This window comes from Diadema setosum, chromosome 11 (assembly GCF_964275005.1).
Source record: "Diadema setosum chromosome 11, eeDiaSeto1, whole genome shotgun sequence".
NCBI classification, from domain to species: Eukaryota; Metazoa; Echinodermata; class Echinoidea; order Diadematoida; family Diadematidae; genus Diadema; species Diadema setosum.
The window spans coordinates 7,103,914-7,118,223 of NC_092695.1; the positions used below are offsets into that span (position 1 = coordinate 7,103,914).

Consider the following 14,310-nt stretch of genomic DNA (forward strand, 5'->3'; position numbering starts at 1 on the left):
TGCAAGTGCACTCATTTCCTTGATGGAGCACAAGTGTTTTTTTTTTCTTTTATATCTACTACCCAAGGTACCAAATATGAAATACACAAGACTGGTACAGCATGAACATCACTTAATACATAAAACTGCAAATCCAGAGACTCCAAACCCAAGCATCTCTTGACCCACTGAGGACAGTTTGATTTCGCTACAGTATGCATTTCCCATAGACACCTGCCCGAGAATACTTGGGACTTGTCTTCAACAGGTCAAGCTGGAGATTCTACCCCCTATCAGTCTGGAGAATGATCATGCAAACGTGTGCACAATACAGTGCACTCCCATTATAACGAACACGGTTATAACAAAATTCCGGTTACAACAAAGTAAAAATTTAGGCCCTAACAACATCTGCTGTATGGTTTTTATTGTTTATTTCTTTGGTTATAACCAAATTTTGATATAACAAAAGAAAATTGCCGGTCCTGTCTTTTGTGGCCGAGATCTGATGAAGGCAAGGCCCAAAGAAGGGCCCTGAAAGCTCTTGGGTTGTAGATACATGTACATGTAACCTGGTAGTATAGGTGCTTTCTTAGCCTTATTTACATACCAAAGTTAAAGTTGGGCAGGAGAAAGCTAAGTCTTATGTGGGAGAAAACATGTCTTAAGCAGGAGAAGTCCCAACTCGAGCGCGAGATTTTGCCAAAATGGTCTCATAAATCAGAACAAAGATGCTCTGCATCTCTCTCATATTTTAATGGAATCATGGCTGATTGCATATATATTTATGTATGTTTTAAATCTTTTCTGACTTTCACTATGATGCTCATCCTTTTATGTGTATGCATACATAATTATAAATATGTAAATGTACATATAATAGCTCATTTTATAGTATAGTGTATTTCAGACTCTCAATATACGTGTATATAAATACACACACACACATACATATATATTATATATATATATATACATACACATTATATATACATATTATATATATACATACACATAGTGTGAGAAAGGGTCTCGACCATGCAGTGTAGCTCCTTCATTTAAATTTAAAACAGAGTGAGAAGTGTGCATATATATATATATATATATATATATATATATATATATATATCTATATATCTATATATATATATATGCACACACACACACACACACACACACACACACACATAATACATGTATACATAAATACAATGTACATACACAGAAATTGGAAATCAGTAAGTTCAGTAAGGGTTCTCAAATTTTGTTTTGACATTTTTTATTTCAAACCATTACTATAGACTTAAAAGTACGCAAACTTACAACAGCTACAATTGTTTTGTTGGTGTTTTTTTTTTTTTTCTTTTTCAAATCCTCACCAAATTATCTACATGGATAATGCCTGAAGTGCCATCTGTAAGACAAACTTTTACCTGTGGCTCCACCAACATGGGTCGGGCCCTCAAACAGCAATGCATGCCGACCTGTTAACACTTTTCCTAGATTCATAAAGGCTACAAAAGACAACAGAACGAAAAAAGAATTGGCCTCCATTCATCACATATCTGAACCATGAAAAAAAAAAAAAAAACCGAACATTAGGCCGGACATACACAAAGTATAGGCAGTTGTAGTGCCTACGAACTTGGATGAGGTCGTACAGCAAAGATTGCAGAACTCTCGGCAGACAGTACAGAGAATGTAGGTGCCGTGCAACCACAAGACAAAATGCAAAATGCACTGAAGGCCAGGCATGGGACTATGAATACATTTATGAGACAGAAAAACATGGTCACTCGTCTTATCTTGAAAATAAAAGAATAAAATTGTGAAAAAAAAAAGTGATTGTCTTTGCCCCCTAGTTACTGCTGTAAGAGAAATGTGTTGTGTCGAGTCAAAATTTCTCTGCTACTCAGCAGCTCTTTTCAAACAAAGTCCATTGTGAAATATGCCGGATGCTGCTTGACTCATTCGTATGCAGCAATTCCCAAACTGTACCACACGATGCAGTCATGCATTGGTTGATGTTTCTTGGCATAATAATCCTCGCCGAGTTTAGTAACATACTAAAAAGTGATGTCAACAACACTGGAAACAGCAAAACAGAAAAAAAAAAGAAGAAAGAATGTATTCTGGTAATTGACCCCACCCTAACATGTAAGTTTCTAGTGTGTGATAACCTTATAAAACTAGAGCTGTAAAACAGGTTAAAATTCAGACATTTACAACTGATCGTTGACATAGAGAGCATGCTGAGAAAATTTTGTGACATTGAAAACTGAATGTAAGTGTTTTATTTGATTTATTATCTATTTAGACAGAAAAAAAAATTAAAGGGTACTATTATTTTCATGCACTGAGTCTATATTGTATGTTTGTATCATCTTGGCAATTGTAGCACTGGAAATTCCTTCCTACAGTTTTTGGAATGAAAGGTTTCTTTATAAATTATCAAAGCATGCTCTTTATGATCAACATTTTTCCAATATTCACACTGGCTTTTTTTATCCTTGTGGTAATTACAAGCTTTATACAAACAGCAAGAACTTGTTAAAAAGCATACACACATTTAAATAGCTATGGTACACGACAGCGCAGAGAAATCAACGGGTAACCACATGAAACAAAAGATACATAAAACAAATTATGAAAATATACTATCAATCATCTTGCCATGTTGCTTAACATCTGTTTAAGTCAAAAGTGAAGAATGTTCAGCTCTTTGCATTGCTATGAAATAGTGAACAATACTTGTAAAATTGTCTCCTTAAGTGGCTTTTCAATGCCACCTTTAATACTGCTTATAAGTTTATTACAGCAAGCACCTACTTATGCCGTGACTATCTCATCTCAAACAATTAACCAGAAGCCTTTAAAGAGAAATTCAACACAACGAACTAGGGTAATCTCTCAATGAGGAAAGTCTTACATAAACCCTTTTTTTTGTTTGATTTAAATTCAAAGATGATCAATGTTAAGATTTTGCAACACTGAATTATATTATACAATGATCTGATGCTACCTTAAACACGAAATGGAATTCCATTATGTAATGCAAAGAACATTTTCTTGGAGAAACAGCAACTGTGTCAAACTCTGAATCACAATAATTACACCAAAGAGGTAATGATAAGTGTTTTGACCTGCATGCACAAGAAAAATAAGTGACATATGCATTTGAGCTTGTCACTAAACACCCCCTCCCCTACTGCAGCATTCACGAGGATGAGAAGAAGTCTGCATTTGATTGGAACAGGCCTTGATTTAGATGAAAATTTAAGTGTGACATAAGTTAATGATGATCATCAACAGGTAACGCTGAGAACAATTCTAGTGTTTCAAGCACAATTTACATATTTGGATGATAATAATACATAGCAATGAAGAACATTCTTGTGTTCCAAGCAGAATTCACAGTCTATTCAATTTACAAATCTTATGTCTGAAGAGAATGTCTGATAATTGTGAGAAAGAGAATGCAGTCTCTGCAAACGAATCCAATGGTTTTATTTGTGTTTTTATATCAGATTCTGATATTTTAGTCGACATGCTGTTTTTTGTGTCTCTGGAACATCAGTTCTGGCGACAGTCGGTATCAACAAAAGCCAACACACCCTTTTCTCTCCTTCCCTCCTTGCTTGACGCCATATTGAACTGCAAAGAACAATCTAATTAGAAAAACAATGGTCCTCTTAAGGTGCAGTTTGGAACAACAAAGGAAACAAAAGCACTTTTGTTACGTTCTGGAGAGAGTCACCAGTTACGCTGACACTTTCACCAAGTTGGGATGGTGGTGAATTTTCTTCGCTTTTTTTCTTTTCTATTTCTTTTTTTTTTTTCTCTCGTCACCCCACGCATGCTGATGGTCCGTCACGAGGGGATTTTCTTGAGGCGTCCTTCTTAATCACTGTCATCGGAGCTTGAGTCGTCCGAGCTGGAATCGTCAGAAGAACTGGAGCTTGAAGATTCACGGCGAGCTTGCTGCTTGTTGTTTTTGGCCTTTGCCTTGTAATCAGCCATTTCCTAGGTAACAGAACCAACAAACAAATCAATACACAGATAAATCAAATTACTTTTTGAAGATGTCTTGCCATCTTGATACACATGGAAAGAAAGTTCCAATACAGGCTCATTAGGCCCCCCCCCCCCCAAGATCTTGGCCGCTGACCGCGTGATCGCAAGGAAAATTGGCACGCGCGTCAGCCACAAGGTAATCTACAAAACTGAATAGGTAATTATTTCACAAATATTCAGATTTATTTTTAATAAATTAATTATGCTAATTTATGCATGAATTTTAAAAAATGGCTGTAATTCTATAATCAAATGTCCAAAACTGCTAATTTTTGGCTTAGGTACTCTGTGTAGGATTCTTATTGAATGCACATAAAACAAGGAAAAGTAGAAATTACGCGGTGCGTAATATATGTCCCCGCCGGAAGTAGCATTTTGTAGCAAAATGTGCAATATAGGTAAAAAATCAAGGTCAAAGGTCAAAGAAGTCAAAGGTCAAAATTCTGTGTAAAAGTTTTGAAGCCCTCACCTAGTGCCATCACATAAAGCAAACGGAATCAAAATCGGGTTAGAAATGGCGAAGGAGTAGCATTTTATAGCCAATGTACAATACAGGTCAAAAATCAAGGTCAAAGGTCAAAGAAGGCAAAGGTCAAAATTCTGTGTAAAGTTTTGAAGCCCTCACCTAGTGCCATCACATAAAGCAAACGGAATCAAAATCGGGTTAGAAACGGCGAAGGAGTAGCATTTTGTAGCCAATGTACAATACAGGTCAAAAATCAAGGTCAAAGGTCAAAGAAGGCAAAGGTCAAAATTCTGTGTAGAAGTTTTGAAGCCCTCACCTAGTGCCATCATATAAAGAAACGGAATCGAAATCGGGTTAGAAATGGCGAAGGAGTAGCATTTTGTAGCAAATTGTACAATATAGGTCAAAAATCAAGGTCAAAGGTCAAAGAAGGCAAAGGTCAAAATTCTGTGTAGGAGTTTTGAAGCCCTCACCTAGTGCCATCACATAAAGCAAACGGAATCGAAATCGGGTTAGAAATGGCGAAGGAGTAGCATGTTGTAGCAAAATGTACAATATAGGTCAAAAATCAAGGTCAAAGGTCAAAGAAGGCAAAGGTCAAAATTCTGTGTAGAAGTTTTGAAGCCCTCACCTAGTGCCATCACATAAAGCAAACTGAATCGAAATCGGGTTAGAAATGGCGAAGGAGTAGCATTTTGTAGCAAAATGTACAAAATAGGTCAAAAATCAAGGTCAAAGGTCAAAGAAGTCAAAGGTCAAAATTCTGTGTAGAAGTTTTGAAGCCCTCACCTAGTGCCATCATATAAAGCAAACGGAATCAAAATCGGGTTAGAAATGGCGAAGGAGTAGCATTTTGTAGCAAAATGTACAATATAGGTCAAAGGTCAAGGTCAAAGGTCACGACTGAAATTCTGTGTAGAAGTTTTAAAGCTCCCATGTAGTGCTATCATATAAAGCAAACAGAATCAAAATTGGCTCATAAATGACAGAGAAGTAGCAAATTGAAGATTTTGATCACACACGGACGCACACACGGACGCACGGACGGACGCACGGACGGACGCACGGACGGACGGACACACGGACACACACACGTACGGAGCCCGTTTCATAGTCCCCTGCTCGAACTCGTTCGGCGGGGACAAAAAACGGCGGTATCAAATTCTTTTCCTTATGTATCTTATTGTTTTTGAAATTTCCTATGTATTTCGTTGTTTTCGAATTTTTTGTTTTTTATTGTTTTTTCGATGGAAATCATCAGCGACACTATTTCAATCATAAAGAACATGAAATTAATTGATTTTGATAAGTAAAAGTTAAAATAATGATACATTTATGAATTTTGGTCAGAAACAGAATTTGCATTGGGTTTGTACATGAAATCATGTTTTTGAGCAATTTCGGGTCTGACATGCACTTACAAAATATTGTGTAACTTCAGAACCACATACCCGGGCGTCGCGAATTTGGTCTCAAAAGTTGCGCAAGACTTAAAAGAAAAAAGTCATAAAACGTCGCGGCACGAGATTTTCACATTCCAGATTTATCGCGAAAAATGTCGAGGGGGGGGCCCCAAAAAGCCCCCAACCCCCCGGTCTTTTTAGGGTTGAGAAAGTGTGCACAGTCTTCATGGCAGTCATCTCACCTTGAGGTACCGTTCCTTGTCCTTTCCTGCTGCCCTCTCGTACTGGGCCTTGTCGGCAGAGGTCATGTTCCTCCACTTGACCGCCAGCTCCTTGGCGATGTCCCCAACTGACCAGTCTGGGTGGATGGCCTTGATGCCCCCACGCTTCTCACCGCTGAAGATGAAGAAGGCTGACCTGCAGCGGCAAAACAGCAAGATTAGAATGACAAATTATGTAGTTGTGACCAATATCACTGTTACATATTCATGTTACACATGAAAACTTTGGAATTCATTAATAATCTCTTCTGTTAGTCTAATTTTTATGAAACTTTATCTTGGCTGCTTGATTTTACTATTACTTGACTTTACTCCTTTCATGCACATTAATATGAACATGGAATGGACTTTTTCTTAGACAGGGTAGCCACAATCTTCTCCCCTCATCACTAATTAGTCAAACTTTTGGGGACGATGAAAACACTTACAGGTTCCTCTTGGGTGCGCCGGGGTCCTTCCTGCGGCGTCTCCTCTTGTTCTTCTCGCCCTTGGGGGGCTTGTACGTGGACATCTCTCGGTCGTAGCGGATCTTGTCCCGCTCCGAGCGTTCGTGGAAGATCCTCTTGCTCTTATCGTCCATGCTCTATGTTGGTGTAATGACAGCATGCAAAGAAAATAGTAGTTGGCTTTTTTTATTGTATACCCTGCCACCCTCACAACAGACAGACAGACAGACAGACAGAAACACACACACACACACACACAGACACACAAACTACATTGATGCTTTCAAGGTGTGTTAAGAGCAGTGACCACTTCAATAAGATTGCAAGCAAGACTAACGACACTTCATCGTAAAAATATACACACAAATCATATACTGAGCGGCTATGGTATCACAAAAGCTATCACTTAGCGTACTGTCCAAACCCATTTATACCATCCATAAAAAAGACAAGAGACCCGCGGGTCTAGCGCTCACCTGAGTATCGCAAGTTCACCTTTCACGCAGTCACTAATCTAAATTATTCACAGCTCTACCAAAATTTGACCAGGCATTCTCAAGTAGAAGATGAAAATGTACAATAAGGACCCAAATTTTTTAAGATTCCTTAATCATTGGGGATTGGGGGCCCCCTGGGGCCCTCTGGGTGGGGCATGGTGCCCATTTTGATAAATTTAGATCCTGACCCCCTAGGGATGCTACCTGCCAAGTTTGACGAAAATCCATCATGAGGTTTTCAGGAAGAAGATGAAAATGTACAATTCAGGCCCCCATTTGGACCTTCCCAACCACCCCCCCCCCCCCCACCCGTGCCCCCAAGAGGGGCACCCCTGGATCTCCTATGAACAAACTCAAAACTACAGTCATTAATGTACTCACTCATAGTATCATCTTAGCTCCATCACTTCTGGTTCTAGAGAAGAACATTTTTAAAGATTCCTTAATTTTGGGGGGGTTTGCCCCCCTGGGGGCCCCCTGGGTGGGGCATGGTGCCCATTTTAACAAATTGAGTTCCTAACCCCCTAGGGATGCTACCTGCCAAGTTTGGTGAAAACGGGTCATGGGGTTCTCAAGAAGAAGATGAAAATGTACAATTTAGGCCCTATTAGAACCCCTCCCCACCCCCTCCCCTGGGTCCCGGGGGGGGGGGGGGGGGGGGCACCCCTGATCCTGCCATGAACAAACTTGAAACTACAGTCATCAATGTACTAACTCATAGTATTAACTTAGCTCTATCACTTCTGGTTCTAGAGAAGAAGATCTTTACAGATTCCTTAATTTTGGGGGGTTTGGGCCCCCTGGGGGCCCCCTGGGTGGGGCATGGTGCCCATTTTAACAAATTGAGTTCCTAACCCCCTAGGGATGCTACCAGGTACCTGCCAAGTTTGATGAAAATCGGTCCTGGGGTTTTCAAGAAGAAGATGAAAATGTAAAAAGTTTACGCACGACGCACGACGGACGCTGGACAGAGGGCGATCGCAATAGCTCACTTGAGCCTTTGGCTCAGGTGAGCTAAAAAAACAACAACTGGATAAGCAGTAAGAACTAGATTTCGAATTAGCTACAGTTTGAGAAGTGGACCAAATTTGCATTTGTGAGCAGTGTTGGACTTGAGCTTGGTGTCAGGCTAAACTTGGTGTTTAGAAAATGAGAAGAAAATGTGATATATTTCCTGGCAATGACCTATAAATTAGTTTATATGCAATTTCAGTGATACTGCACTCATTACATAACCAAATTTTTTGGAGATACAGTGTAAAATTATATTTCAATTATTTTCTATTTTTTAGCAGATTTAATTTCAAATAACTCGAAATTGATCGAAATGGATACATCAAGGTTTTTTTCTTCGTTTTGCATTTAAATCTACAAATATTGTTCTGAATGATGTCTGATTGATTTCAGAACTCCTACCTTCCACCTGGCAGCGCAGTCCTTGGAGAACTCTGCGAAGACGACCTGCTCATTGGGGTGGTTCTTGGCATGCTCGGCGCGCGACTCCTGCACGAAGAAGGCGTATGCCGACATGCGACCACGCGGCCTCTTACTGTCCTTGTTCTTTCCCATGGTAATCTGTTCCTCAAAGTTCTTTGCGTTGGCCAAAGGAGGAGAGTCTGGATAGCCCTATGTAGTTCACTGGGAGAAACAACAAAATACACATAATATTTATTAAGAAACTTGCAGATACAATTATATTGTACGTCAGGACCATCTTCTTTATTTCTTTTAAAAGGAATTCTTTTTTTCAGTGACAATTTTTTTTTCTTCATTTAGATCACTACAAACTGCATGTTTGGGAGATGGACATGTCTTACCTAAAAAAGAAAGTTTTTAAATGATATCTTTAAATCATGTTTCTTGCTCTAGGAAAAATTAGTTGACCTTCGACCTTGGATCTGTAAGATTCATCATTTCCATTTGACTTGTGTCTACAGGCAGTCACTTGTGGTCTGACTCGGGTAATTTTTTTTAAGGATGCATTTTTGCATTTGCATTGTGCTTTTCAAGGGTGTCCTTTGACCTTTTGACCTCTGATTTGTGCCTTCTCAGGAAAAGTTCTTTGACCTCATATTTGTGTGACCTTTGTCCAAATTCATCCAGATATGGTAATCACACCCAACATACAACTATTTAAGATGCAATTGTGGTGTGAATTTGGTGATCTTGTAGCTTTTCAGAACCTACTATGTGGTCAGAGTATTCAGGGCAAGTTCGCTGACCTTTCAGACCTTTGACCCCAATTAAACTAGAAGACAAATAGTCACCAAAATTTGACCAAACATCCATCTATCCAAACAAAATTTGCCAAGAAATTGCTGCCAGTGAAGCACACACAAGAGATGTGAAGTGCCAATGGGGAAAAAACAAACATAAGCTAACAAACTTGGTAGCTTTCCACAGGTAAATGAAATTTGAAGAATCATACAGTGTACACTTGTACTTCAACATGAATTTATGGCCAGGTCGCAGTGTTTCCTACGACATGCCCACTAAATGCCGTGTAAAAGGAAACATGATTTTAAAGTTTGAATGGTCATATCTTCTCTCACTCTATACGTGTGCTCACACTTGGGTTCATCTATTACTTTTTACACACTGCAGAATGTCAAAGGATATAGTATTGGTTAAGGCCAGGATTCAGCCTTTAACTTTTTGCAAGATACTTACATTGTAACCCTAAAAGGGCCGTGCGGGGGGGGGGGGGGGGGGGGGTTGAATCAACTCCCCTCGACATTTTCTGCGACCATTCTGCCGTGTGATTTTTTTTTATCGCCCCACTCGCCAACTTTTTACTTTCAAGTCTTGCACATCTTTTGACACTTTTGTGAAAATCGGACATACCATCACAACGCTGCATGACCTTTTATACATGCTTGTCAGACCGAAAATGGCTCAAAAATGTGATTTTGTGTACAAAGTCTACGCAAATTGAGTTTTCTCACCTTATTCAAAAAGATATGATTATTTTCACTTTCAATGGCTGAAATCAATTAATTTTAGCATAATTATGCTTAAAATAGGTTCTGTAATGAATTTTGTGAAAAAAAAACGAAAAAACCAAAAGGTTGAAAAACAAAGAAATAGATAAGAAATTCATAAAACAATAGAATACATAAGAAATCAATTCCGATACCAGATTTTTTTTTTCAAGTAAATTGTTAGGAATAACGTAACCCAAAAGTAGGATGCCATTAGCTTTATTTTCTGAATTAGAGCAAAATTTATGATTTCACACATATTAATATAAAATATTTTTTATATTAATAATTTTTTCTTTTATAATTTGGTAGATTATGCAACAAGTAATGTACAAAATATTTGCCAATTTTCAGGGCGATTGCGCGATCGACGGACAAGATCCCGGGGGGGGGGGGGGGGTTTGAATCAACCCTCCCCCGCCCTCAGAACAGGCCAAAAAGCCCGGCCTAGTTAGGGTTAACACTTTATGACATTTCAAAGAGCATACAATTCCAGGAGGAATTCAGAGTTCATTTGATAAAAATTGGTTTTGAAATGGCCAAGATATCCAAAAAGAAAAGTGAAGGGATCCTAAAAAAGAAGGCAGGTCCCACCTTTCATTAGGATTTCTTTGTTTTGGATATCTCTGCCATTTGAAAACCAATTTTTATTTCATTGAATAAACTTTGAATTCCTCTTAGCATTGTATGCTCTTTCATATCTCATAAGTCTAGGTTTCTCATTATCTAAAAAAAAAAAAATCATTATCAAAAAAGGTTGGAAACCTATAGCCCCATCTCCATCGAAACTGTACTATCCCTTTAAATTGCCTTGTGTGATGCATTTCTGCTGACACTACATAAAGGAAGACTAATGAATTAAAGTCATACACCAGTAGTCAGTAACTAGAAAAATCATAACAAACTTTGAAAATGTGATAAACTTTCACTGTTCATAGAAGCTCCGAGTTGCCAGTGGACAAAAATAGTTTGTTTTTTTTCCCTTGCCCTTGGGGGATTCTGGTATTTCTAGAAAATTATGAAAAAAAAATCCCTGTATGGTTTATGTATGTAAAATCAGTAACAATGTAGCTTGACTAAAAGACTCAATACATAAACAATTACTGGTACAATTGCAGCTTCACGGTTTTCATGACAAATGTCCAAAATGTGTAAAAATTGATTTTAAAAAATTGTACTGGTGAAATCAGTACATATGAATATGAGTAACAAAAAAAGGAAATCATCTCATCTACCGTAATTTGCATATGGCTGCAACCAATTATCACTTTTCCATGAAAACATGTGAAAATTCTTCATCCTGTATCTTTCCTGTCACGAGCATGATGTTGTGTACAACTTCTTGTTGTTTGCTTTTACTGTTCCGGGTATCAATACATGTTTATCAAATCTGATTTGAATTTGGGAGTGGCAAAACACTTCAATTTTTTGGCCCCAAAAACTAAAATTGACTGTACAAATTGATATCTAACCTACAGAGACCTGCATAAATTTGTTCTCAACTACCCTTGCATATTCTAAATCACGTAAAAAAGAGAAGTGGCATCCAATCTTTGGACCAAAATCTATCGATTTGGGTTTCGCAGACTTATCAAACGTGGAAATCAATCGATTCACATAATCACTTCCTTTGAAATCCACTTAATTATAAGGATTCATACTGACCAACATGATAAAAATTAAAAAAGGGCACTAAATATATCAGAGAACATGGTGAAATACCACAACACAAAATAAATCAAATGGAGGATCTCGTACAACTTTGTATGTTATCAACCACACACAAGCAAATAAAATTTGTATTGATTATATTATAATTGTACCAGTACAGCCGTAGTGCGAATAACATCTGATGTTGGTTCAATTTCTCTGAAAGATGTCTGGATGTCTAATAAACACATTTATGGCAAAACGTTCAAACTGAAGTCAGAAATGCAAATTCAGTATTTAATCACTTGGAATAAGGCGATAAAAATAGATTCCATGTGAACAACTTGCGCAACTTTAAAAATTTTAACTTATTATTTGAAAATGTTGCATTGCACATTTTTACGAGTGTTGCCATTGCATTGCATTGATATGGTTTTGGAGCAGTTTGAAATGTCAGTGAAAAAATCCTAACCATTATCAGAATGTGACATTAACCGAGTTGAGACGGACGCCACTTCCATTCCCGCGCCACACACACAGGTGGTCCTGGCAATGATAAATTTTCCCCGGTCCCACGCATTGTGATTCGAATCGAGGGAACCCCATTCAGCTCACAACGCTTCGCTGCCCGCTCAACTTTCCCGGTTTCCGACGCCAAGCTGGGCCTAGAATCCCTCCTTTGTGCAGACCTGAGCACGCACTACATGCTGAACAGTGGGCGAACCCCGTTTATGCAAATGAGGTGACTGACACCCTCTTCAAAAAGTCCGGCAAATCCCCCAAAATTACGACGAAAAAGAACATTTCCGAAGGCCCATATGTACGTAGGATGTGTCATTTTGTTGATATGCAACTATGGTTATCAATGATATTTTGCCACAGAATGTTACTTGTAATGGCATGGGCCGCGTGTTTTCGCATGGGATGTGGATAGCGTCAGGCTTCTGACAGCCATATGCATAATACAGCGTACATAATACTGTGCATACAGAGAACGCATGATGCAGGCACGTACAGCCTATGCGCATTGCGTGCTGTCTGAACGAAGCACAACCCCAGGCATTAGGGGCGAAAAAATGGAGGAAATCACGCGTCCACATTCTTGACACGAGAAGACATGATACACCACGGATTTCCATCCCCGTGATCTCAAACAGAAAGGAAAAATGAGACAAATGTGGTACCGAAATGTTCCGTATATTACTGCGGACAGTTTAGTACATGTTTCAATGGGTTTGTATATGAAACGGAGAAGTATATAGGCAGCATATACAGAGCGTTTGTAGGGAATCAAACGTATGTCTATGGAACAAGATGGCAGCAGCGGCGGGGTCAAACAAAGCCTCAAAAAACAACATCGAAAACGTCACCTTCGATTTCATGAATGAAAGTGCCATTCATTTTTGACGTTCGAACTAAAGTAAGAATGGAAATTGAAAATTAGACTCTGCAAGTCACAGTTTGAACTTCATATTTGTGATGTCCATAGGTTTTCTATGTGAAAACTCGAATGAACGGGCTACTATATAGAGAGTTTTTAGTGCAGAAATCAACGACATTGCCATCACCCGTACAGACTGCACTGAGCATAGCACTTCAAGCGCGGCAGTCGACGCAACACAAACCACATGGGTCTATTAAAAGTGCTCCAACGAGCAGACAACAAAACTGGTATTGATGATACTTTACAAATCTTACCGCACATATGTTCCTTATAAGTCAATGAATTTTCGTCAACGATCATTCAGCGGAAAGTGAGATATTAACGAGTTTTCAAGTTGATGCAAAACAGGTCCCTACAAATTAGGCTCGAACTGATTTCGGCATTGTCCAGCACGCGATCCAATGGGAAGAAACTCGGCGATAGAAATCACGTAACACGCATGAAAAACAACTTTAATTTTGATCAAGACCCACGAAAAGTTAGAAAATAGTGTCCTCAAAATACCATGTGGTTCTGCAATTTTTTTCTTGCACAAAGAAAGAAAGAGCGAATTTAAAGACTTACCTTGCGGTCCTGACTGCACGTAAAGCTATGGACGGCTTTGAGATGTGCTGTATATAGTTCGGCTGTCTCGCTATGCAGAAAAGACGCGCAACAATATACCCACGCCAAAGAGACAAGGATCAAGGCGAAGTCATATGCATGCTGATTGGTCAATTTAAAGAAGGAGCCAATGTTTGACCAATCATGACGCATTATAAAGGAGCAGAGCAGACCAAGTAATTTATGCCGTCTGCTACAAATCATGTGATAGCGAAACGTGCAGCGGGAATATTATTTAGCCTATATACTTCACTCAGCAAAAACTTTTCTTCGGCAAGAATCATCCATGATCATGAGAAGTTCAATAGCCTGAATCAATCGCCACAAACTGAATAGAATTCACAATATTAGAGATGGTATGGATCATAAAATCTGCAAACAGGGTGCATTTTTGGGGAAGCAAAGCTATGACACAACAGCGTGTCATAATAAATATGTTACTAGTATTTGGGCTAAATACATTGTGTAACAATGCAAGAGTCACCG

General features: G+C 38.8%; 1 protein-coding gene across 2 annotated transcripts; it reads right to left on the reverse strand.

Annotated features, from left to right (window-relative positions):
• Positions 1–1,222: 1,222 nt before the first annotated feature.
• On the reverse strand, positions 1,223–13,868 carry LOC140235012 (high mobility group protein 1 homolog). 2 transcript variants are annotated; one of them, XM_072315049.1, is made up of 5 exons: positions 13,786–13,868; positions 8,563–8,784; positions 6,632–6,786; positions 6,165–6,339; positions 1,223–4,002 (listed from the first exon to the last, which is right to left on the reverse strand). In XM_072315049.1, the coding sequence occupies exons 2-5, from the start codon at positions 8,713–8,715 to the stop codon at positions 3,880–3,882; spliced, it is 606 nt and encodes a 201-aa protein (XP_072171150.1). In that variant the 5' UTR covers positions 8,716–8,784; positions 13,786–13,868; the 3' UTR covers positions 1,223–3,879. The 2 variants fall into 2 exon arrangements, with proteins under 2 accessions (XP_072171150.1, XP_072171152.1); XM_072315051.1 differs by lacking the exon at positions 13,786–13,868 and adding an exon at positions 13,476–13,496.
• Between the last annotated feature and the right edge of the window lie 442 nt (positions 13,869–14,310).

Coding starts and splice junctions, on each gene's coding strand:
- LOC140235012 (XM_072315049.1), bottom strand. CDS start 8,715: ATGGGAAAGAACAAGGACAGTAAGAGGCCGCGTGGTCGCATGTCGGCA. Junction 6,787..8,562: donor ACTGCGCTGCCAGGTGGAAG/GTAGGAGTTCTG, acceptor ACACCAACATAG/AGCATGGACGATAAGAGCAA. Junction 4,003..6,164: donor ACAAGGAACGGTACCTCAAG/GTGAGATGACTG, acceptor TCTGTTACCTAG/GAAATGGCTGATTACAAGGC.